This window comes from Phascolarctos cinereus, unplaced genomic scaffold (genome assembly GCF_003287225.1).
Source record: "Phascolarctos cinereus isolate Bilbo 61053 unplaced genomic scaffold, phaCin_HiC Scaffold_5;HRSCAF=322, whole genome shotgun sequence".
Classification (NCBI taxonomy): domain Eukaryota; kingdom Metazoa; phylum Chordata; class Mammalia; order Diprotodontia; family Phascolarctidae; genus Phascolarctos; species Phascolarctos cinereus.
This window is the reverse complement of record NW_027555958.1, coordinates 334,344,034-334,370,379: the sequence shown is the minus strand read 5'-3', so window position 1 is coordinate 334,370,379 and position 26,346 is coordinate 334,344,034. Positions and strand designations below refer to the sequence as shown.

General features: G+C 39.0%; 1 protein-coding gene across 8 annotated transcripts in view; it reads left to right on the top strand.

The window, feature by feature from the left end:
- Positions 1–26,346, top strand: part of SIPA1L2 (signal induced proliferation associated 1 like 2) — a 266,715-nt gene that overhangs the window by 220,177 nt on the left and 20,192 nt on the right. For 3 of the 8 annotated variants that reach the window (XM_078156231.1, XM_078156233.1, XM_078156235.1), the window contains 8 exons: positions 922–1,179; positions 3,260–3,412; positions 5,039–5,139; positions 5,620–5,723; positions 7,930–8,318; positions 13,927–14,151; positions 17,074–17,227; positions 20,964–21,198. In XM_078156231.1, the coding sequence (XP_078012357.1) occupies positions 922–1,179; positions 3,260–3,412; positions 5,039–5,139; positions 5,620–5,723; positions 7,930–8,318; positions 13,927–14,151; positions 17,074–17,227; positions 20,964–21,198 (1,619 nt within the window). The remainder of the gene's footprint in view (positions 1–921; positions 1,180–3,259; positions 3,413–5,038; positions 5,140–5,619; positions 5,724–7,929; positions 8,319–13,926; positions 14,152–17,073; positions 17,228–20,963; positions 21,199–26,346) is intronic. The other 5 variants (XM_078156239.1, XM_078156234.1, XM_078156238.1 and 2 more) reach the window with 3 other exon arrangements.

Below are 26,346 nucleotides of genomic sequence, written 5' to 3'. Positions count from 1 at the left end.
TCTTCCTCTTTTCAAATTAGCTTACATTTAGATGGTACTTTACAGTTTGCAAAGAGCTTCTTCAAAACAACCCTTTTGCAAGAATTTATTATTCCCAGTTTGCAGAGGTAGAAACTGAGGATCAGAAAAGTAAATTGCTTGTAGATACATTGCTAATAAATGATAGAATCTGGGCTTGAACCTAGGTCTCCTGACTTCTTTTTTTTTTCATTATCCCACGTTACCTCCACTGCCCAAAATAGCTAGCTAGGTTTTAGATTAGATTGTCAAGAGTAGGGACAACTGGGTAGCACAGTGAGTAGAGTGCTAGACCCACCATCAGGAAGACCTAAGTTCAAATCCAGTCTCAGGCACCTAATAACTGTGTGACCCTGGGCAAATCACTTGATTTCTCTTTGCCTCAGTTTACTCATCTATAAAATGGGAATAATAATAGCACTGCTTCCCAGGGTTATTGTGAGGATCAAATGAGATGATAATTATAAAGCACTTAGCACAGTGTTTGGCATTTAGTAAGTGCTATATGTTTCTTGTCATTATTATTGTTATTAATATTGTTATTATTATAGCAAGAGGTTAAGAAAAAATCAGAACCGGTCATGGGAGGGGGTGAGGATGCATATGCCTCTGCACTAAACCACCAAATGGTAGTTATTTTGTATTATTAATGGTTGAGTGGTTTTTATTTTGTCAAGGAATTATACCCTCCCATCCCTAAGCATAGATAATTAAACCTAGAGTATGACATAGGGAATTTAGAACCTTCCGATTGCATTTGGGTGAGGTTTGTGCCACCATAGGGTGTTTCCTCTCAGGCAGAAGACGAACCTTAGAAAGAAATTTCGAGACTTTTGAAGTATATGAGTGTGTGGGTGGGTGTGACTGGGCAGGGTGACTCCATGTCCATTCTTGTCTCTGCAGGGGTTGTTCTGAGCTCTGCCGAATCCCAATGGTGGAATATAAACTCGACAGTGAAGGTACCCCATGCGAATACAAAACCCCCTTCAGGAGGAATACGACTTGGCATCGGGTCCCTACTCCTGCTGGACAGCCTCTGTCCCGTGCCTCCCCAATCCTGGGAACATCTGACCGGCTGCCCTGCCAGCAGCTTCTCCAGCAGGCTCAGACGGCTATTCCTCGCAGCACGTCCTTTGACAGAAAGCTGCCAGATGGCACAAGGTAACATCCTTCATTCTTAAATTTCTCCCCTTTCCTTTTTCCTGTGGGCTCTGCTTATAAGCCCCTTGGGTTTTAGGATTTGGTATCTTAGGATGAGACTTTTCTTTGGTTCAGTCACTCGTAAATTAGCTTATTCTAAACAGTGGGGTCCAGACGGTTGGGCTAAGGTCAGAAGGAACTTGGGAGGGGAAAGCAGGGGGTGGCAAGGCAGGGAGTAGGTCATCCCTCTCTCATTTTAGTGGTTCCTTGGGAGAGAACCGGAAACTGCCCAAGGAGCAGACGGTTCCCCACAGCAGAGTAAACAGTGTCTCCTCTTTCCTTATTGTGAAACAGGAGTTGCTAGGCAATTTGTGCTCTAAGCATCCTGGGTAAGATAACACTGGAAACTCTGTGACGGGAGCCTATGTAGGCAAGTAATGAGCATAAATAAAACAAAACTATCCTCTGCAAAATTAATGATTAAATCCTATTATCGTAACATGGGCACCATTGCAAGAGATTCTGTGATCATTAGGAAGCTTTATACTTTCCTTTCCTCCCTTGAATCAGGCATAGTAAGGATTTTTAAAAAATTATTATTTGAAGTGAATTACTGTCAATGAAGGGGAAAGCATGTGTTTAAAACTTGTAACTGTGTTCTTTAAATGCTTGAGGAGTGGCTAGAATTTTTAACCTGTATAACTTTTTTAATTTTTATTATATATCTATAGCTGTAGATATACACACACATTCATATGTACATACATACAATCATATGTGTGTGTATGTAGGAAGATGTGTCTATATAACATGTTAATTCATTTGGATAAATACTTACATGCAGGGATTTCCCTAGATGGCAAAATAAAGTTACTTATTTGTGAAGGGTCTGATCAACTCCTATTCTTTTTTCCCCCAAATATTTAATTTTTTCCAATCAAATGTAAAAACAATTTTTAATATTCTTTTTTTAAAAAAATGTTGGGTTCCAAATTCTCTTCTTCCCTCCCTTCCTCTCCCTCCATGAGAAGACAAGCAATTTGATATAGGTTATACATGTGCAGTCATGCAAAACATTTCCATGTTAGCCATATTGTGAAAGAAAACACAGACCCCCCCAAAAAAAAAGTATGCTTCGATCTTCATCCAGACTCAATCAGTTCTTTCTAACTCCCATTTTTATTGTTTATTATTCTTGAAGCTTGGAAGTATTTCTTCCCTGTGCCTCTTCTCATTAAAATATCCTGTTTCTCCAAACAAGGTTGACAGGATGTGTATGAAATGCGGTAATTGATAAGAGAGCCTGATACATGTTGATTTGCCAAATGTTCTCTTACTTTTCCCTTTCTTTATTCATTAAATTTCAAGAGACTCAAATTCCACTCTCTCCCCAAAGAAAAGCATTTAATCTAGTTCAATTAAAGACACAGTGAATTTAGTGACTATTCCATACCAATAAAGATACAAGTAGACATTCCAGGATAGGGATCAATCATAATAACTTGATGTACGTATACAAAGTAAAATCCTTTATCGAAGTTGAAATGAAGGAAAAATTCCTCAAAGCTGTTTTCTGTGTGAAGATGGTATACAGTAAAAATATTAAATAAAATAATACCCAGCAAAAGAATTTGAGAGCTATTTTTATGCCTGCCCCCAACATTAACTCATTTTTGTGTTTCATGGGCAAATTGTACTCTCAGTGAAACAGAATTACAATGAACAGTGATGATCATTTGAAAATGAATAGAGCTCACCAGAATGCCATGAAGTATAATGAAAAACCTATTGGTGCTGTTCTTATCCCAATTCTACAATCTTTTCTTTCCTCTATTCCTATTTTCTTACATTCTACATTCCACGTGAATCATTATACTGAGTTCTGTAGGTGATTAAGTGTATTTTTGTTTCTGCACATATTTCTTTTCACTGTAACATTCCCAACTCTAAAGCAACTGACATATCTCACTATAATCAACTCTTCATTGCTTATGGCTTAATTATCCTGTTCTGAATGGTTTGGTTATTTTTTTCATCTCAACATGTTTCTTTCTTTTCTTTGTAATTGTAAAAAAATGAATTTATTTGTAAAACAAAACAGGCCAGGTCAAGATGTTGAAACTCCACAAATACCTCAGTGCACTGTTAATGATTCTAGTCAACATTACAGAAGTTCACCAAGCAACCAGTCATCTTCCAGTGACCCAGGACCCAGCGGGAGTAGCCACTGGAGACAGCAAGTGGGATATGACGGGTATCGATAATTTTCTATTGCACTATAAGTCCCTGTTTTCTATATAGGATTTAACCAGGCTTTTTAAAAAAAAATCACATCATTTCACTGCTATGGGAACATTGGTTTGGTTTTTGTTGTTGTTGTTGGCTTTTTTTTTCCTTTCAGTAAAATAAAACATAAAATTGAAAATTAAGCCTTTAGGGAAACTATAAAGACCAGCCTTTGGTGGCTTTTCTTTAAAAACTTAAGAAGGGTAAACTCCCAGCCTTCTTTAATGCATTTTTTCCCTTTAAGATATTGCTCAAAGTTAAAGGATAAATAGTAAATAATAATTGTATAAATAGGTGAACATTTTAAAGTAGTAGTTTTTAACTAATTGTAATAGCAAGCATTTAAATAGCTTTTAGAGGTTTGCAAAATGCTTTACAAATAGCTCATTTGACAAAATTTAACAAAAAAACCGATTTTTTATTCATAGCCTTTGGTGTGTGACAGACCGCCTAGCATTTGACATGTTATCCAAGCAGCAGAATGTTATTGCCTTGACACGTTTCTCTATAAAATATCTCTGGTCGTATATGCATAGTGTCTAGGAGCAAACTGGAGCAAAGTCATATGGTTCATTGTGAGCATAGTGACAGCTGAATTGATTGATGCTAATAACAGAGAAAACATTAATAAATTTCATGGAAAGAAAAGGGGAAAAAATGCTCATCTAGCCAGACTTTTCTGCAGAATAAGTAATTGCTACTAGTAACTGTGTATTGGCATGTTGCTTTGCAGCAGAATCCCGTCTCTGCCATTTTAAAGGGATAATTTAGAGAATGGCCAAATCAAATATTAGCATGAGAGGAAAGCTTTTTTGTTACTATATTAATATGTGCAAAACAAAACCTGCACCCATTCCTTTACTTCTTTCTGTTGTATATAGAATTAGATGTTTGTATTTTAAGAATGTTTATTTTACTTTGTGTGAAAATACATGATTTTCTAAAAATTGTAAACAAATTATTTGTATAAATAGATGAACATTTTAAAGTAGTAATTTCCTAACTAATAACAGTAGCAAGCATTTATATAGCATTTAAAGGTTTGCAAAATGCTTTAAAAATAGCTCATTTGACAAAATTTAACAAAAACCTTTCTTTTTCATAGCTTTTTGCATTCTTAATTTTTAAAAAATTTTTTAAGCTTGGATTTTGCTAGGGTTTTCCTAGCTAAGCCCACCTCTCTACTGCCCAAAAGCCAGTCAAATGTTTTTACCACTGCCTTTAAAAATAATTAATTTTAAAGGGAGCAACAAAATCAAGAGAGCCAAACAGAATGCAGACTGGATGGATCTGGCTGTATTTTGCTATAGGTTCATCATATGGCTCTAGGTTTTTAAACTTTTATAGCTCCCCTGTGGTCTTACTGACTGACCATTTGGTGAATTCAATAAAGTTCTGCAGACTTCAAGACATGCTCGGTCAGCTCCAGTGTTGGGCTGGAGCTGAAAGGCATCTACTTTTTGATGAGGAAATGGCTTCTAAGTAGGGTTTCTTTTTCATTTCTGTTTTGGAAATTTGAGACATAAAGAATGGTCGTGATTATGGGTTGGTTTGGTTTAAAAACAAGAGCCTTAATTTCCCTATTTCTCTTTAGGTGCCAGTCTCCTCTACTTCATGAGCACCAGAGTTCCGGTCCACTGGAGTGTGAAGGAGCCAGGGAACGAGAAGAAATTATGGAAGGAACTAGACTTTCTGGTAATTATATACACCACAGGGGTCGTTAAGGACTTCCGATGCTTGCTTGTCCATTCATCCAATAGATATTAACCAAGCATTTACCAACTGCAACTAGTGTTCCCGTTTTCTAGCACTTTACTTTAGATCTACCAAGCATTTTCCTCCCAACGACCTAGTGAGGTAGGTGATACTATGTGCAAGGCTCCAAGGGGATTGTAAAGCTGAATGAGACATGATTTCTGCCTTCCAGAGAACTAAGTAGGGGAGCTATGGGTAGTAGTAGTGGTTGGCTGTGAGGGGAGTGTTAGAACTGAGAGTTACTCCAGTAACAATAAATAATTAACTAAGAGTGTGCATTTTGGTAAGACCAGGAAGTCCTTGAGTCACATTCCTCTGTATTCCCACCTGATCGTTTGTTCTGCTGGTATCTTTCTTTCCCTTGAGAATTTTCCTAACCTTAGAAATTGGGAACTCACATCTTCTCTCCATTTGTGGCAGAAACCAAGTGGCATGGACCACCTTCCAAAGTCTTGAGTTCCTATAAAGAGAGAGCCCTACAGAAAGATGGAAGTTGCAAGGACTCCCCGAACAAGCTTTCTCATGTAAGTCTTTTATTCATAGATTAGTTACTTGTCTGTGTGAACTAATAACATGTGTCAGAGCCAATAATGTATTAGAAAGAGATGTCAGACCAGGTTCTTTAAGGATCACTCTTCATCTTCACAGGCTGCCTTGGAGGTGAGAAAAACCAGAAGCAGGCTTTTTAATTCTGATTTTACAGAGGAAAATACCTCCCCTCTTTTAATGAAAACACTTTAACTAGAAAAAAAAGAACAAAATACATAATAGAAAGTTCTCTAGTGCAACTTGGGATCAAGTAATCTGTATTTAAAATCAGTGCATGACAAGAAAAATTTTGATAAAGGTAAAATTAACACATATATGTTCTAGCGCACTGGAACCATGCTTCTAATTAAACATGAAAAGAGAATCTGTCCATTCTCAGTTATCACCGTGTATTTCCAGAAACAAATTTTAAAATAAAAGCATCGCGTGAATGATTACACAACGTGGTTGTGATTACATCAGGATTAATATATTTAATCTCCATGGGCAGATTACAATTCAGTAGGTCAGTCCTAGGGAGTTGCCAGAGGCACATGGCCACCCAGTGACTTCACCATGCTCAGCTAGCTAGTAAATATCTCAGGAAGGATTTGAACCCAAGTCTTCACAACTTTTAAGTTTTCCACATTATTCATTATGCCACAAATTACATTAATAAAAAATTTGGAAAGTCTAAAATGAGCTCGTTTTTTACTTCTTTCTGATCTGTTTGTGCTGCCTGTATTCCCTGTGTTAAAACACTCATCATTTATTTAGCATAGTTCCTGATACATATAATCTTGATTCATCTTTATGATATTTAAGAGTAGTTTAGATGTTCACTAGCCAACCACATTCCACATTTCTTCGCTTGGCTACTGGAATGGAAGACAAAACCTTACTCTGTCCAGTTTTGTTTTGTTTTCTACAGACCCCAAATCTGTAACCCCCTGCCTGTAGTTGAAACGTTGGCAGAGTACTAGGAATAATGAGATCTGCTAAAAAGATCAGTGAGACTTATTAAAGATCTAGCAGGAACATGTATAACCTATATCAAATTGCTTACCTTCTCAGGGAGCAGAGGAGAAGGGAAGGGGAGAATTTGGAACTCCAAAAAATTTTAAAATGAATGTTAAAAATTGATTTCATATGTAATTGGGGGGAAATAGTAATTTTTTTTAAAAAGGATCTAACAGGAATAAAGAGCAAGTATTTTAAGGTAGATTAGGGACAAGACCTCTTTCCAGTTTTGGTTGTCATTTGCCAATTGGTTCCTGGTCCTATTACATGAGCTGGGCCTTGGAGATGCGGGCCGTAGCTGTATGAGTCTTGCCACAGTTCCTCTAAAGACAATATGATCTCACTTGATTTAAACTTGGGAAGACCCGGGTTCAAATCCCTCCTCAGTCAAGTACTAACTGAGTAACATTGGGCAAGTCACCTAACTCCTCTAAACTTGTTTCCTCATCAGTAAAGTGAGGATGATGACTTCTCTGGGATGCTTAAAGTTCTGTTGACCTGCCAGCTGTAAGCATAGTACTCCTGTGTGAGCAGCCAGAACCCTGGCCTTTTCAAACTACCTAAATATTCTGCTCCTACTGCCGCTTTACCATGTAAATCATGGAAGTACTTTCCCATGAAAAGCAATCCTTGTTCCTTCTGTAAATCGTCTGTCTACTTCCGTTGCATGTATACTGTCCCTGGCTCTTGTATCTGTTACTGACTTTATGGCCATTTGGATAGTGACAGCATGTCTGTGCTTCGTGCTCAGATAGATGCCTGTGTTCTGCCTGAAGACGTTAATACTGATTTATTTCATGCCAAACTAAGAGAGGAGCAACATGGGGGGTGGATTTTGAGAGGGCCTGTTCTTCCCCAGAACCAGCCTCTAAAATAAGCTTGTTTTTCTTCTTTCTGATTTGTTTTTGCTGCCTGTATGCCCTGCGTTATAATACCCATCGTTTATTTAGCATAGTTCCTGACACATAGTAGGTGCTTAATAAATGTTTATCATTTGGATGATTTGCCTGATATCTGATGCTCTTTGTCTGGTGTTGTTGCAGTTAATATTAGTGCTCTTAAATTGTGTGTCCCCCCCTGGCAGTGGGTTTGGTTATTTGGAGAGGTATGTGTGAGACTAATAGAAATTATAGATTAATGGAATGAAAATCTATTAAAAATACTATCTTTTTCCTCTTCAAGATTGGAGACAAAAATTGTTCCAGTCATTCTAGCAGTAACACACTCTCGAGTAACACATCCAGCAGCAGTGACGACAAGCGCTTTGGTTCTGGAGACCTCATGGACCCGGAGTTGCTGGGATTAACCTATATTAAAGGGGCCTCCACCGACAGTGGCATCGATACGACCCCCTGCATGTCCACGTCGATGATGGGCCCTCTGCATCTGACGGGCAGCAGGTCCATGATGCATAGTCGGGCAGAGCAGTGGGCTGACTCTGCAGAAGTGCCTGGCCCCGAAGAGGAGCAGGCTAAGCTCTATGCGGTTCACAGCTATCCATCTGCCATCTCTGTCAGTAACACTGCAGAAGGCAGCATGGGTGACCTCAGTGAAATATCTTCTCATTCCAGGTGTGTAATCTGCTGCCCAAATGAGTACGCACCACCTGCTCACAGCATCAGTGAGCACCATTTTCTGTGGTGTGATGTGTAACCCAGCTGAGCTGATTGGCACAGGATCTGGCGCAGAACCAGAAAGGAGTTTGTCATGGTGGTGGAGGTGGCAGGATCACTTCAGTTATGGCCCTATTTGGGGTTTTCTTGGCAAAGATACTGGAATGGTTTGTCATTTCCTTCACTGAGGCGAACAGGGTTAAATGACTTGCCTCGGGTGACACAGCTAGTAAGTGTCTGAGGCCAGATTTGAACTCAGGAAGAGGAGTCTTCCTGACCCCAGGCCTGGCACTCTATCCACTATACCACCTAGCTGTCCAGAAAGAAATTAACCTCTGCCTAAAAGAAGTCAACCTGTGGGCAGGATGGAAATGTTTGTAGAACTGAGAAAGGAAGTGTAGGAGAACGGATTTATCCTTGTTTCTATTCCCGTTTTGCTCACTGGTTCGTTCACAGAGGAAGTAAATATGGAGCCCATGGTTTATGGACTGCCAGGCAATTAGGAGGAGGGGGAGACTACTTCTTGGTGAGATGGCTGCTATGCATTTCCACATGACTTAACAAAGCTACACTGGAGCTTGAGATGTCCAAGAGACAGTTGGGGATGTGTAGCACAGGACGTGAGACAAGTGATAGAGATATAGATCTGGAAATCATGTGCATAAAGATTATAATTAAACCTTTGGGAGCTAATGAGATCAGCAAGTGAAATATTAAAAAGGGAGAAGAAAAGAGGATCCAGGACAGACCTCAGAGGACTCTTAGATTTGTAGGCATGACGTGGATGAAGAACGGCAAAGGAGATTGAGAAGGATCAATCAAAGCAGGTAGTGGGAGAACTAGCAGAGGAAGACAGAATGAGAAAGAGCAGTGTCATGGAAACCTAGAGAGGAGGTGCTATCCAGGAGACAGGTGATCATCAGCATCAGAGGCCACATAGAGGTCAAGAAGGCCGAGCATTTAGAGCAGGCCAGTAGATGTGGCCGGTAAGAAATCCCTGGACATTTTGGAGAAGGTGGTTTCATATGAATGATGGGGTCATAAACCAGATTGTAGAGAGTTTAGAAGAGAATGATAGAAGAGAAAGTTATAGCACCCAGGGTAGACAGCTTTCTCAAGGATGAGATGAACTCCAATTCTTGGAGAATTTCTGAGTGTGTGAGTTATTTGTACCCTTTTGCTTCTTTAAAAAACAAACAAAAAACCCATCTACTTCCTCTGTATATCATTTAACCATTTCATAAATTAACATTTCCACTTGAGAAATTAGGAGAGTTGTAGTGGCACTCAGTTTAGATAATTCTGCTTCTTGTTATTAGCCCTAGAATGTTTTGATTCTGTTATTGCTCAGTCATTTTTTTCAGTCATATTGGGCTCTTTGTGATGCTATTTTGGGTTTTCTTGGCAAAGATACTGGAGTGGTTTGCCCTTTCCTTCTCCAATTCATTTCACCGGTGAGGAAACTGAGGCAAATGGAGTTATGTGAATTGCCCAAGGTCAGTCTACTAAGTGTCTGAAGCCAGATTTGAACTTGGGAAGATGAGTCTTACTGACTACAGGCCTGGCACTTTGTCCACTGTGCCCCCTCACTGCCCATATTTTGATTTAAGGGAGTGCTAATAACTAGTATAGCTAAAATGAGATGTTAGTATTACCCTGGGGTCATTTATCTAAATTCTCCTTACTCATTTTCATGGGCAGTTGAGAGCTGGCTTTAATACCTAAAGTATTTCAGCATCTTGTTCCCATATTAATGTCTTATACAGAGCCTAGCAGTTGGGGGAAAACACCTGCCATTATAATATTTTGTTAGACTGATGTAGTTGGTATGATGAATAGAATTTTATATTGCCATCAAATTTTGTTTGGGTGGTCATCTTTGTTTGCAAGGTGCACACATCTCTATATGGAGGTGTCTCTTAGTGAGAGGGCTGTAGATATTTATGCACAAGTGAAGCAGGATTTTTTTGCATACCTTAACTCTTATTTAAATTAGCATGGGTCATACTGCTGGCAAGCAAATACAAGTGCTAGATTGAATTTCTGATTGGTTTTCTTTTCCTTCCATCCCTTTAAATTGCATGTGTGCACATCTGTTGTAGATAGCGAACTGTGTTGTGAGAGTTGAATCTTTTGCAATTTGGCTTCCTTTTACTCATAATTCACAGTTGATGATGACTTTGAACTCCATTTCCAACTCAATACCGGAGACTTTTGCTTTCATCATCACCTAGACTCAGAGCTTCATGGAAGCTCAGTCCAGCTAGTACTAGAACCAGAACTGTTTCTGCATCTTAATATGGGACTTGGTAACAGAATTCCAAAATACAATTTTCTATACCTTTTCTTTCTTCCTGGACAGAAACAGGAAAAAGCCTGAGGTATAAGATAACTTGTTTTGATTTAACCTGGTAGAAAATGAAAATATAATTGAAATATTTGAACACATGGGATCTATCTTAAGCTATTTTGATTCTATAAACTTTGAGAAAATTCTGTAGAATCCAGATGAGGAGAAAATAGATGTGTGTTCTGCCTGCCAGATTTCTGTCCTTGGGCTCTGTATTTAGTTCAGGCAGACATATAAACATAAAGAAGACATGTACCTTAAGTATGTGCTGGGTGAGGAAGAAGGTGACTTTGAATACCCTAAGATTTCATCAGTTTGGCTACTCCCTCTTGCTGGCACAGACTATTGTCCTTCCTCAACTTTGTTGTTGGTTTTAGTTATCATTGATTGAGGTGGCCCCTAAAATGCATCACCTCATAGACATTCATCTGCAGTGGATCTTATATAGACATAAAACTCATCATTTGGCCCGCACTTTAAGCTTTTTCAGTCTGGAATAGGTACCTGCCTAAGATTGCTTATTGCTAGCTTAGCCCCTTCCCTATTCTTCCTTCAAAGCTCAGCTCTATGTCCAAGTCCTTTTCTCTTCAGCTGCTAGTACTCCCACCTCCCCACAAATTCTCGTGTTGAATATATTTTATGTATACTTGTGTCTACATATTGTTTTCCTTAATAGAACATATTCTCCCTAAGGGAAAGAATTGTATCATTTTTGTATTTGTAACCCACCGTGCCTGGCACATAACTCTCTATAAATGTTTGTTCATTGAATAGAGAATCTAGGCTCACTTTCATGCTTCCATGGTACATCGAAATAGGACTTTAGTAGAAAAAAAAAGTTTTTGTGATAGCATGAGAAATAAAAAATCCCTGGAGAAAATAAAGTTGATAAAGCTCAAAACTTCCTGTTTTGTGTTTTTTATTTAATTTTTATAAAAGTTATAATTGGTTGTATCTGATTTTGGATACTTACTCCCTTAAAAGTAGTGCCTAGTTGCTCCCCTCCCAAATTATTAAGGTAGTATAAAGCTTCTTTTTTGGTAAACTGGCTTTGGAAAACCAAGGGGCTGCCGATTTTTCACATATAAATAGCAGCCATTAGACTGGGCAGCTATGGCATATGCTGAAGGAGAGGGGATTTGACCGTATCTGTCTCCCCTCTTAGAGACCTCTTTACAAAGGCTGTCTCATTTCAAGCAGGATAGCTAGTGGAAGGAACGTGGCTGGATTCTTAGTCTGCACATGCTGCTGAAAGTTTAAGGTCAAAGCCAATTTAACTTGTGATATCAGAGCTCTATTAGTACGTTAGAACATCCCAGTTTTCCCTCCTACTATGTTACCAGTCTCTCTCCACTGTCTCTATCTTCCTTGCATACACACCATCATCCCCTTTCCAACTTTCTTTGGTGTTTTGGAGATGCTAGAGTTTGTTGTCCCAAAAGAGTACAGTTCTGATGAGAAAAGGGGGTTTGGTTTGCCAAAAATGACAGTTGAGGGATGTTTCAGGAGGACAAAAGACCCCAAAAGGAAGCCAATTTCATAGGCCTAAAGTAGATCCTACAGAGGAGACTGGAATTAAAATTCCGTATTCTCCTCTCCAGGTCCTTTCAAGGCCCTGGGGATATAGTTTGTGCTGGCCAAAGTATTTAAATTCCTTGAAAGCAGCTAGGTGCTCAAACTTAACTGCCTTGAGTTTCACTTCCCTGCTAAACACTTCCATTCTCTCCTTACTATTGTGTGGAGATCATTCTCCTTGGCATAATTAGCAGACAGAAAAATAAGAGTTGAATAGTTTCACCTTCTTTTTTTCTACGATTATATTATTCTAAATCAAGCACTTCTTTCACTCTTCCCGTGTCTCTCCCCTCTGCCCAGAGAAAAGCCCTTTCTATTGTGTTTAACCATTATTTCAAACTTCCCCTTATGCTAGCTAGGTCTTTATCTTCTTGATAATTTTCTTATAGAACTTGGTCTTTTTTGAGTTTGTCTTTAGTTAACAGCCCTTATTTCATTTTAAAGTATTTGCCATTTTAAAATCTTAGTTCCCTGTTCATCCCCTTCAGTTTCCTTGGATACCCTCCCTTGTTAATCACAGCTGATTCTGATGATTTCATTGCCAAAATCTAGTTCTCGAGAGTCTCGCTTAAGGTGCTTCCTCTTCTAGTACCCCATGCCATGAGATTCTACTCAGTGTCTCTCCAAACTCCTCAGACTTATGGACCCCCATCAGACCATGCCCAGTCTCCCTCTCCTTATCTCGGATGGCATATTTCTAACTGAATGTTCTTGTGCTGTAGATATGCTCCTGAAAAGTGTGCAAATCAATTTAGTAAGCCAAAGAACACTATCTAAATATGGGCTAGTAATATTATAATCTAATCCTTAAAAGCTCTGATTTCCTAAACCAAATCATATTTTCAGTGCACAAGGGGACCTTGCTATTTAGGAGGACTCTGCAATAAATCCTTTTGTAAAGCAACAGTACTGTACTGTGAATAATCACTTTCTAATTTATCTGCATTGTAAGCTTAGCTTTCCATAGTTCATGTTTTATGAATGCAAAATGCACTGGAACTAAGGACCCCTTGTATTAGAAGCTATATTTTTAAGCATTTACACAGTGTTTTTGTGTTTGTAAAATGGTATAAGTTGTTTTGTGATTCTGTTCATTCATTTCTGTCCAGTCATTCTTGTGAATTAGGTCCATGTCATGGCTCCCACTTTGTAGATCAAATGAGAATATGTGTAAAAGGCTTTGCGAACCTTAAATGCCTATGTAATTTCAGCTGTTAACATGAGAAAAATGGAGATAAAGGAGCTTTGAGCACCATGTTAGAGGGCCCCTGAGTTAGTAGAGGATTCAAAATATCAGGAGTTCTTAACCCTTAAGTTACATATTGGTAGGTGGTATGGCCTCATCGTCTCACTGATTCACCTGAAGTCTGGCACCATTTGATCACTGTTCTTAACCCAGGCTGTGCCATTCTGACTTGTAAGTTTCCCCAAAGCCCACTTTTTAAGGTTTTTGGCTTGCACGTGTGTCCATAAGTTGGGTATGCATGTGTAAGCAATTATACCGTTTACTTGTCCTTTCCCCCATCTTGCTCTGGGATAGGGGAAAGCATAACAATTATGGCAGTGGTTGGCAGTGTCCCAGATCTGCTCGGGATATCATTGTAATGCTGCTTTTGTTTCTTTTTTTTTCCCCTTCTACAGTGGTTCACACCATTCAGGAAGCCCTTCAGCACACTGTTCTAAAAATAGTGGATCTTTGGACACCTCCAAAGTCTACATAGTATCACACAATAGTGGCCAACAGGTTACTGGGTCATTGTCCAAATCCTACCACAGGCAAGGAGCAGTCAGCAAGTATGTTATTGGTTGGAAGAAATCAGAAGGCAGTCCCACACCCGAAGAATCTGAAGTAAATGAATGTCAGGGGTAAGTAAAGCAACTTCTTTTCCTCTATCTTGGCAAAATAGCGAGGAAAGAGAGAATAGGAAAATGAGCTTTTCTTTCAAAGGAGTACATCCTTCCTTAAAGTAATGATGTCTAGAACTTTATTTTTTTCAAAAATTGTTTAGATTTTTACAAACTCTTGTGTTCACTTCCCAATTTCAACAAAAAAGAATTTTTTTAAAAAAGTTTTTCTTTTCTTCCTAAAGGCCAAAGATAACTATTTTTTTCAATAGAAATACTTTCAGTAAAGTGCTGTTTAAGTTTAAATCTTTGGGAAATGAATAAATTCATGTGTAGAGAGTGCACACATTGAATTTGTGGTAGAGCTAAGTGATCTTTAAACAACTACAAAAAAGTATATTTGTTTAACCTAATTTTAACGTTGCTTTGGTTTCCTTTTTTATTTCCTAGACTTTGAAAGGTGAGTTGTTTTATACTTATTTATAAGAAAAAAAATGCTTATTGAGCCTTCCGCAAAATCTTTTAAACTTGTGATTGTTGCACTTCTGCACTTCTGATGAAAGTGTTAGATTCTTGCACATTTCAGGATGTGCAGAAGAAGGCTTAACCAAACCAGTTTAGTAGGTTTTTAAAGAGTCTGGCCTAAAAGACATTTCAATCACTGGGTTAACTGTGTACTGGACTAGTCCACCATAATAACATCAGATACTGGTGTTTTCACGTACACACTCGTTCTTTGATGAATATTAAGGATGCCCTCATAAAGTTTCTGGAGCTTTGTCAAAAAAGGGTATTTAATTTTTTTTTTCCATTTTATAAAGTCATCTCTTAGATGCATGGCTAAAAGGTATTTTACCTTCTCATATCGTTATAAGCAATGTGGTGTCATGATTAGAGAGCTTGCCTTAAAGCCATAAAGAAAGTCTCATCTCTGACACATGCTGGACAAGTCATTTAACTTCTTAATGCTCTAGGTCACTGTCCAAGATTGAGAGCATCACAGGTCTTTGGAAGCACTGAAGGAGACATTAGCAATGTTGAACTACTGCTGTCCCTCAATATCATGTACAGCCCAAGGGGAAACTGGCACAATACAAATATTGAAAAATTGTTGGACCCCCCAAACTGACTCAACTTACCTCAGATCTTCCACAATACTAATAATGACCACAGTGACAAAAATAATAGAGGCAAGCATTTATGTAGTGCTTTAAGGCTTGCAAAGCATTTCACGGATGATATCTTATTTAACTTATTTTGCTTCCATTTCCTCATCTGTAAAATGGGGATAACAATAGCACCTACTTCCCAAGGTTGTTGTGAAGATCGAATGTGATAGTAATTGTAGAGTGCTTAGCGCAGGACTTGGCACATAGAAAGTGCTATATAAATGTCGTTGTTATTAATATTATTCTCACAATAACCCTGGGAGATAGGTGCTGTTATTATTCTTGTTTTTATAGGTGAGGAAACTGAGGCAGACAGAGGTTAAATGACTTGCCCTGGGTCACATAGCTAGTGTCTGCGGTCAGATTTGAACTCAGAAATTCCTGACTCCGGGCTGTACCTATCTAGCGGCAATACAAATAAGGCTTGCTAGTATAGATCAGCCCTGTCCCATAGACATTGTTTTGAAAAAGCTGGTGGCCAAGCTCAGAATGTAGGTCTGGACCATTTAACAGAAATTGGTCCTGCCAGAGCTCCTCTTTGTGAAAATACCAGACCATCCCTCATGGATTTCTTGAGAAGGCTCTTTGTATGTGCCTGCAAACTCACCAACGAGTACATCTGCCACATTGATTTTCATCATTTTCCAATTTTCCCTCCTTCCCTGATCCCCTATTGGTTATTTTTCATGTTAGTCCTTGCAGTACTTGAAAGCGCATGGTTATTTATACCATTTTAGGAACAAAGTGATGGAATTTTTTTCCCAGGGAAATTGTCATTAGTTTTGTGTTTGTAAACGAAAGTTTCTGATTTAAACATTTTCTCTGGAGGCTTTTGCTTAGCTTGTTGCAACACAGGCCTCTCTTTGAACCAAAATGCCTTCAAGGTGCCAGTGATGAGAGCCCTACACAGCTCATTTGTTGGAGACTTAGCTGCCACGGTACAGCATAATTCCTAGAGTTACAGTTCAGTAGTGAAGGGACATTGCCTCTGCTGAGGCTGCTACAGCCACTGATTGCTCTGCATTTGGCAGGAAGTAATTGGACTCCAATTTATGCTCTGTGTCTTTGGGAATCTACAGTTAACTCAAATTGCATTTCCAAAGTAAACTCTTTAAAGATCACTCCTTTGCTTCCCTCCTAGAAGAGAGCTGAAAGACAGTAATTCAGTTTGACAGTCTTTTGTTGACCATAAATATGTTTTTATATACTGATAATTAAGGGAGACAGATGTTTTATTTATCCAAACAGCTTTATGAAATTGCTGATAATTAAAAATGCTTGGCACATGCCAGAAATGGTTACTCTTGAACCGTGGGCATCTCCTCTGGACACCATAGGATTGGAACATGGGGGTCCAGGTGTCTGACCACCTTCAGTCTCCAAGTTTTTCAGAAGCGCACACATGGATCTAAAAACGCTGGCTGATGAAGTATTGAAACTCTGTTTCCAAATCCAAACTAGGGAAAAAAGGAAGCAGGCTTCATTGGAGGAAGCAGCAGCTTGTTTCCATATATTGTGCTCTGGGAATCGGATTTGTTTCTGAATTATTCAAAAATCTCATCTGGCCATTGAACTTAGTTCATAAATGTAAAATGACTTGGGGATTTGGAGTGAAGGGAGCAAAGCTGAACTGACTCGGTAATAAAGTAATGCACATGTGTATATGTGTATGTGTTTTTGAACACTAATTAATGCATTTTAATTTATAACATCACAGGCAGTTTGATGGTTCACTCCCTGATCCTGTCTGTTTTATACTGATCTGTTCTACCAGAATATATAGTGATATGGAAGCCATGTCCACATCAAGTCAACATCAGACCGTGGTTGAGGATACAGTTTCTGAAACCCAACATGTCCTGTCCAAAGAAGACTTTTTGAAGTTAATGCTTCCCGGCAGCCCTTTGGTGGAAGAGGGCCGAAGAAAGGTTAGCCAATTTAAAAGGATTTTCAGGCTCTACGAGAGACAGTTGCTCATAAGTAGTCCACTGTTGTTCCCGGAAAAGATCCTGATAGAATCCACTCTTTCATATCAATTGAGTGCATCTAAAAGAAGGAGGCCCAAATAAGAGACAGTAACAAATGGGCAGACAGGGATACTAAAGCATAAAAGTGGAAAGAGCCCATGAAAGGAGTCAGAAATGATTTGTGTGTCTTTTTTCGTTTATAGATTTAACCTCTTTGTAGAAACCTAAAATAAATGGGAATTGATATTCATGAAGGTAGGATTAATGTGGATTCAGGCCAGTTTGAAGAACTCTGGTAACTGTGATGATACCTCACCCCAAATGACACTGAAAGTTTGCCCATCTTCTATTGAATATTGGGCTTGAAGCCCTGGAAGAAAAATGTATGTTATAGCCAAGGAAGAATATGGGCCTGTATCAAACATGGCTGTTGTCATTGTTTTTAAAGTGAGTTACCATTATGGTTTTTAAAACACTGGCCACATAAAAGATAAGCCAAAATAATTCTTCAAAGCTCTGATATAGAACAGCCTTAAGGAATTTAGGTGGGTACTACAGAATTGGGTATTAGAGCATCTCTCTGGGTTCGAGGCCTAGCTTAATTATTTATGTAAGCCAAGCTACACCTTTCATGGGTAATCATGGTTCAGGGAGGCAGCACAGAGGATAGAGTGTCAGGCCTGGAGTCAGGGAGTCCTAAGTTCAGATTTGCCATCAAACACTGGCTAGCTGTGGCAAGTCACTTAACCTCTGTCTGCCTTAGTTTCCCCATCTGTAAAATGAAGATAATAATAGCACTGGTCTCCCAGAGTTGTTGTGAAGTTGTGAGATAATATTTATAAAGCTCTTAGCACAGTACCTGGCATGTAATAGGTGCTGTATAAATGTTGGTGATGATGATAATGATGGTGGTGATAGTGGTGGTGGTGGTGGTGGTGGTGGTGGTGATAAAACCTAGAAGAGCAGGATGTTGAAGTGACTAGAAGTTAATGTCTACATTTAGGATTTTCTTTTCATACTTCAGCTGTGTAGCTTAAACAGATTTTTGTGTCAGAACTAGAAAAACTGGGTAGCCCCAATTCACCTTTCTCCTTTCAGCTGAATTGGCCATGCTGGGGAACTAACATCCTTCTGTCTCTCAGCTTAGGGAAGGTAGGAGGGAGGCAGAAAAAGGGAGAGAAGTAGTGAATGCTGATGATTAGTTTTCCATGCCTTCTCTTCTCCCCCAGCAAGTGGTCAGCTCCCTTTCTAACTCCTATTTACTCAGACAGAGAGAGAACATGTTCCATTTAGAAGCCTCTGCTGGTAGCAATGATTATTTTATGCAAGCAGAAAGATCAGGAGGGGAGAGTTTGGCTGTAAAAGCAGTCTGTCTGATGCCCCTTTCAAAATGGAGAATGGTATAGCAAAAGAAGGGGAAGAAATATGCAAGTAAATATAATAATTATAAAGACAGAATCATGTCAGTAGATTGACTGCTACCCTGACAGGTCTATTAGATTTAAAACTGGAAGAGGTTAGGAAAATGGAAGTCTGCTGCTCTCTAGCTGAGTGAGATTGGACAAATCACTTAACCTTCTTTGGCTTCAATTGTCTTTTTTTTTTTTTTTGTCGAACGTCAGACGTTGCCTACCCAAAGGCAGAGGGCCGGGCAGGGGACTAACTTAAAACTCTTCCCAGCTCTAAATACATGACAGTCAGATTGGAAGCATGTGAGCGTCTTAGAGCGAGAAGAGACTTTAGAAATCAGGGGAGCCAGCAGACTGTAGTGACGTTGGAGGCAGAGAACACAGGCTCAGACCCTGCCTGTAATACTACCTGGGTAGTACTGGCCACTTACCCTTTCTAGGCCTCAGTTTTCTTATCTGTAAAATGGGGAGGAGGGGTTTAGACTAAATAGCCTCTGAGGTCTTGTCTCATTCTTGATCTGGGATCCTATTTTAGACCCTAATTTGACAGATGAGGAGGCCAAGACCCAGACTTTAAATGTCTTCTCTCAGGCTAGGTAGGGGAGCCCAGACCATAACACGGGCTTCCAGGCCAGTGTTCTTCCATCGTACCATACTGTCCCTTATTGAAATAGAAAATGTTCATGTGTTTCCATTTGTTATTGACAGTGAGTCAGAAAAAGAGCAAGCAGCCATAAATTCTGGTTTCCTTAAAGTGGAATTGTACTCCAATTAACTGAATTATAGCCTTGGAATAACACAAATTAGATCCTACCTCAAGACCCCTTTATTCTCTTCTACCTATAATAATATGCTGTAGAATGAGCTAGTCATGTGTATAAAGGGAATCCTCTAAGAACTGGATCCCGATAAATCTCTTGTTCTTAACATATATGTGTTAACACGTGTGTGTGCTAACATAAGCTCATTAAAGCTTTAGCTTTAAACTACACTAAGATTTTTTTTGGGACACTGTGTACATATGTATGTATGTGTATACACATATTTTATATATATAATGTATGTGTACATATATTTTATGTATCTATAGCATATATTATATAAATACTATAAATCAGAAAACAGCAGTATGAGTTCAACTGTGAAGGCAGGCTATTGCAAAAATAAATGCTGATAGTATATCCTTTTTGTTAAGAGATTCCTCTTTTAAAACCACGTTTTCCTTTCCTGGTATATGTTTAACTTTGTAGGCCACGTACATGATTTATGTAAGCATTCATCAGTTAGGAAGAGTTGACAGAATGGAAGGAACACAAAGAATAGGGATATTTTTAGCCCTTCTGCTGCATTCTCAAACTTAAATGGCCATGCCCGTGCTTATTTGATGTAAACAATGTTTAAGGACAGCCGGGCAATCATACTTGTTTATCCAACGGGATATGCCTCAGGATATAAAAGAACATGCTGGAAATGCGGAGTTTTGTTTGATTTTGATTTTGTTTTAAGGTGGTGTGTGTGTGTGTGTGTGTGTGTGTGTGTGTGTGTGTGTGTGTGTGTGTGTGTATGTGAGAGAGATTGTGAGAGAGAGGGGGGTTGTATGTTTGTGTATACCCATATATGTATGTCTCTTCAGAATCAAATGTTTTAGTAAACATTATTGTGAGAATTTTTTCTCTAAAAGTTATCTTTTAATACAGTTAAAACAATTTCTTGGAGTTTTTTTTCACTAGACTTTACCATTTTCATTGAGTTTATTTGAGTAGCCTACAAGGCTGTGATATTTGAAATTAGTTTTATTGTCATGTGGATTAGATTGAACCTCACATGCAGTTGATCAGTGCCAAAATTGCCTGGTATTAAAAACCTAGTCGTTTCGAATTAAAATCCAGCAGCTTCATGTGTGCATGTGAATAAATGTTGCCTGAAATGGTAACCTTCTCTGTTTCCTGGAGCCATCATCATCATGAGGTTGTGGAGGCTCCATTTAGCATTTCAGAATTAATAAAGCTGTGTAGCATCTAATTAATTCATGACCAAATTTTTCAGAATGTCAGAGGAGGAAGCATTAAAATTGAATAACTGCTCTGAAACACCAGGGCATTTGGCTGGGGAAGTCAATGGATCTCCTTCAGCATTTCTAAGCTACTGTTTTTATTGTCTTACTGGAGAAGAGCTCACAGAAAATTTTCATGACACTGCATCAGCCCATTGCATCTAATAGACTTTATTCCATGCCTTCATTTGTTTGCTAATGCTCTTTTCCCCCACCCCTTTTCTTGAACATATAGTTTTCATTTTATGGGAACCTGTCTCCAAGAAGGTCCCTGTACCGCACACTCTCTGATGAAAGTATATGCAGTAACCGCAGAGGATCTTCCTACGGCAGCTCGCGGAGTTCCATCCTTGACCAAGCCTTGCCCAATGACATTTTGTTCAGCACCACCCCACCCTACCACAGCACACTCCCACCTCGGACCAACCCAGCACCAGGCATGGGAAGCCTAAGAAGTGAGTGGTGTTGCGGTATGTTTATGACCCCGTCTCTGATTCTGTTGGTGTCTCATGGCTTCTAGGTTTTTTTTCATCTGAGGTGTTTCTTCTATTAATGCTGCATCATGTGCTTCATCTGATTAAACCTGGGTCTGAAGCCTACTGGCTATGTGACCTTTAAAAAAAAAATCACTTCCCTTCTCTCTGGAACGCAGTGTCCTTATCTGTAAAATGAGAGGGGTTGGACTGAGATCATAGATCTAGAGCTTGTAGGGACCTGGTCCTACCTCTTCACTTTACAGGTAAGGAAACTGAGGCCTGGGGAGGGTAAAAGTCTTGGCCAAGGTCACATAGGTCATGTCAAAGGTGGAAATTGATCCCAGTTTCTCTGATTCCAAAACCAGTGCTCTTCATGCTCTAACATGCTTTCTCCTACCTGCTGGCTGTACATTCTATGGGATTTTTTTGTAATTAAAATAATTTTTTTTCTTTTAATTTTGTTTTTATTTTATTTTCAGTTCTGAATTCTCTCCCTCCCTCCTCTATGGTCTTTAAAAGAAAGACAGTTTTGTTATTGTCGTTCAATCATGTCAGTTGAGCCTGATTCTTTATGTATCTCGTTTGGGGTTTTCTTGGCAAAGACACTGGAGTGGTTTGCCATTTCCTTTACTGCCTCATTTTACAGATGAGGAAACTGATGCAAACAGCAGTAAGTATCCTGCCCAGAGTCACACAGCTAAAAGGTGTCTAAGGATAGATTTGAACTTGGGAAGAGGAGTCTTTCTGACTCCAGGCCCGGCACTCTATTACTAGCCATTGGACCATGAACAAGCTTTCCCATCTTTCCAAGCCAGTGCTTTCCTCATCTCTAAAATGGGAACGATAGATTTTGTTTCATCTATCAGACAAGATTGTTGTAAGGAAGATGCCTTGTAAATCTCAAAACAGTCCGGGAATGTGAGTTAATATCATGACTCTTATTTTGAAAACATGGAAAAATGCTTAAAAGAGACATTTTATACAAAGTGGCAATGTGTACACTGTTCATAGATCGGTTAACTGAGAAACCTACTAGAAATACTGAGACAAGTCAAGTTCAGCACCCAGTAACCTTTGGGAAGCTTTAACTTTTATAACTGTAAAGAAAAAATATCTAAAATTGCATTATGAAAATAGTTAGGAAAAAGGAAAAAGTGGCTTCATAATCACCCCTTTTCTTATTCTCTAAAGTAAATACGTGGGGTAGCATCAAAAAGAAGAGCTGACAAAGGTAGGAATCCCTCAGCAAGATCTTAAACTTCTCTTGCCATTCATTTCTTCATCTGTAAAATGATGGAGTTGAACTAGATTATGTCGAAGATTCTTTTCTGCTCTAAAATAATTTGATTTTGAATAGTTGGACCAGTTTCAAAAGCCAAACTTTTGAATTATTTTTTTCAGATTGTTTTCTTTGCAAATTGGTTTTACCACCTTTTTCCTAGGTAAAACTACTTATGTTTTACGGAGATATGGGAACTTAAAAGAACGTATTCGTCATCAGGGTTGCATTTCGCAGCTTTTAGTATGGTTTGATAGAACATCCAAACTCTTATATTCAATGAAATGATAAACCTGTTTGTATGTCTAGTGAGACAGCTAGGTGTTGTAGCAGATGGAGCACTGAACCAGGAATCAGGAAGAGCTGAGTTCAAATTCAGCCTCTGCCACTTACTAGCTATGTGACTCTGGGCAAGTCAATTAACCTCTGTTTGCTTTAGTTCTCTCATTTGTAAAATGCAGGTCATAATATCACCTACCTCCCAGGGTTGTTATATGGATAAAGTGAGATAAAACGTAAAATACTTTGCAAAACTTTAAAGCAACCAGATAAATACTGGCTTATTTTTATGATTCTAAACTTGAATTGAAAACAGTCCCTGTCTCCCTTTAAAGTTTCCTAATCTAATACTTTTAGTGACGCAGCATTCTAAATATTGTAGGATTCATTTATGTAAATGGAAATAGCGCTTGCGACTGTTACTTGTTCACAATAAAGTAAGGTGTATAATGAGGGTCAAATATTCTAATATTCTCCAAAGAAGTTGCTTTTAAATGGATGTTAATGTCATCTTGCATTTAGTTCATTACAGTAATTCAGCATTTCAAAAAGATTTTTTTATTTCATCAGGAGGTTATTCTCTCTACTATCACAGGTCTGTATGCCATTTTAAAGTCCACATTTTATGAGTAATGTGGCCAAAGGGAATTCATCACCTGCTGGCCAATTTCTGGTATAAAGAATACCATATATATATACAACTTGGATCTAGATCCTGCTGTTTTGTTTCATAAATTGTCTGAAGCTTTGGGGTGATATTTCAAAGATTTGTAATAATAGCTGTTTCATGATGAAGAGGCAATGTGATCAATCAGTCAGTCAATGAGATTTATTAAGTGCCTACTATGTGCCAGGCACTATGCTAAAAGTTCTTGGAAACAAAGGAAGGCAAAAGAGAGCCTCTCCTCTCAAGAAATTCCCAGTCCAATGGGAGGAGAAAACCTGTAAATAGCCATGTACAAATGAGATGTGTACAGGATAAATCAGAAATAACCAACAGAGAAGTCACTAGTGTTAAAGGGGATAGAGGAAGGCTTCTGATAGAAGGTGAGATTTAATTTGGGACTTGAAGCTGAGAGGGTAAAAATTGCAGAATGGGGACAGCCAAGAAAAATGCCCATCCAGGAAAATGGAGTGTCCATTGTGAGGGATGGCCAGGAGCCACTGTCATTCGATTGTACATAACAGTATGTAGGGGTAATGTGTAAGAAGACTAGAATGGTAGGGAGCCAGGTCAACGTATGAAGGTCTTTGAACACTGGGCAAATTATTTTATATTTGATCATGGCAATGATAGCTATGGATTCTCTGGAGTTCATTGGGTGATCAGAATTGTGCTTTGGGAAAATAATTTGATATCTAAGTAGTAGATGGACTGTAGTGGAGAGAAACTTGAGGCAAGGAGACCTGCCAGCAGGCTGGAAAGAGTATTGGAGTCAGAATCACAAAGACCTGGGTGTTCAGATCCTGGCTCTGACATTTTCTAGTTGCCTTGAGTATGGTCAAGTTACTGTGAGTCTTTTGTTCCTCATCCTCATCATCCCTGTGTAGTGGGTATCTCAGAAGCTTGTTATGAAGAGTTCTTTGCCAACCTTAAAGCGCATGTGCGCGCACGCGTGTATGTGTGTGTGTGTGTGTGTGTGTGTGTGTGTGTGTGTGTATGTATGTGAGAGAGAGAGAGAGAGAGAGAGTTGGCTAAAATCATTACCCATATGCTATTACATATTTACTCTCATGCTGCCTTATTGTTTCCAAATCACCAAGGCAGAGAAATAGCTTTTTCACTAAAATACTACTGTCTTTAGCCACTGTCCCAAATCACAAACTGTCTTCTAAATTCCTTTTTTTTTTCTTAGCAAGGCAATAAAAACAAAGACTTCATCAAAATTTACCCAGCTAGACCTTTTTGCCTGTCATTGGTGGGTAGCCCTCGTGGCAGAACTATTAAGCCTCTTCCCTCCAAAAACCTGGAAGCACAGAATGCCAAAATACGTCCTGGAAAAAAAAGTATGGAGTGTTGTAAAGGATATGGCAAATCCCATCCTCAGATTCCCTCGATGTGTTGTGACTTATTGAACTAAAGATTTATAGCTCTGTCTCATGGCCGCAGCAGTCTCTCTGGTTCCTAGAGTCTGTCTCCTCTCCACCGAGGCAGATTTAAATGGCCCTGAGCTTTCCTCGGTTACCAGTCATGCAGAGATTCTTGGAAGAGACCCGTGGAACAGACTCCTGAGAAGTCAGGAGTCTTTGGGAACGAGTAGACACTTTGAAATGGGAGCAGTCTGCAAAGATGCATTCCTAGCATATGTTTCCAAACAGGGACTGGAAGGGGATCTGGCATTTCAGATCTAGGTAACACACTTGCCCTAGCTTCGTGTAACCCTTCCGAAGGTTGGTTCCATCAGACTTCCTGGCACTGGCTGGTTGAAATTCAAATCACCAAACCTACAAGCATCCTAGAGACTGTACTTGGAAGGATGAATAGTGTCATGGAAAGAGTGAGGGATCTGAAGTCAGAGCCAACAGGCATTTATTCAGTACCTACTGTGTTCCAGGAGCTGTGCTGAGTGCTGAGGATACAGAGAAAGTCAGAAACGGCTCCTGCCCTCAGAGAACTCACTGTCCAATGGGGGAGACAACATGCAAATAGCTATACAAATAAGATATGACCCAAGATAGCATGGAGTCAGAGGACCTGGGTTCACATGATAGCTTTTGCCACCTACTCTCCATGAGAAGAAATCACTTAACTTTTATGGGCTTTAATTTCCTCAATTGTAAGATAAAGGAACTGGACTAGATGGCTGATAGGGTCCTTTCCAGCTTAAAATCTGTGATCCTATATGGAATATTAAGACTCTTGAACTAGAATGTGTCCCAGGAATCACTTACTTTCTCAATATGAGGGTAATCAGAAGGAGAGATAGCTTACAGTAAACTGCCTCTTCTCAGAGGCAGGTAGCCCAGCTGTTAGAAACCAAACCACTCATATATGGTTTTTCTGACCCAGGGGAAAAAATCCACCAGTTACTGCTAGAAGGATTGTCCTGTGTCTATTTCTACTCATTCTCCTCACAGGGAGAGTCTTTGCTTACAGAAATAATAACACCTTAATAGTCCCAAATTTTAATTTGTTTCAGACTATTTCCATCTCTTGAATCCTAGGTATTAATCCTATATTTAGAAGCATTTTAAGTTCGTACTTTTGATTTATACATCTTTTTTGAAGCCACTGAAATGTGCCAGATAAGTTTTCAATTACTTTTTAAGATGTAGAGATTCTTGACACAATCCATCAGCAGAAATGTTCAGCATTAGGTCTTGTCCTTGCATTTAGGTCAGTATTTGTTCCTTCTAAGATCTGTATCCTGGATGGATTATAATAAGGGAATTCTGTGGTGGACCACTCACAACAAATCATGAAAATGGGAATTGAGACTTGATATGTTTCAGAAACTAAGTCAGATACAGATGATATAAAAAGTGCATGTGTGGGAAGGAAATTCTGAGCACTGGGAAAATGGTAATGGTACTCTTAAGCCTAAGTAATTGAATAGGATTTATTTTATTTTTTTTGTGTGAAG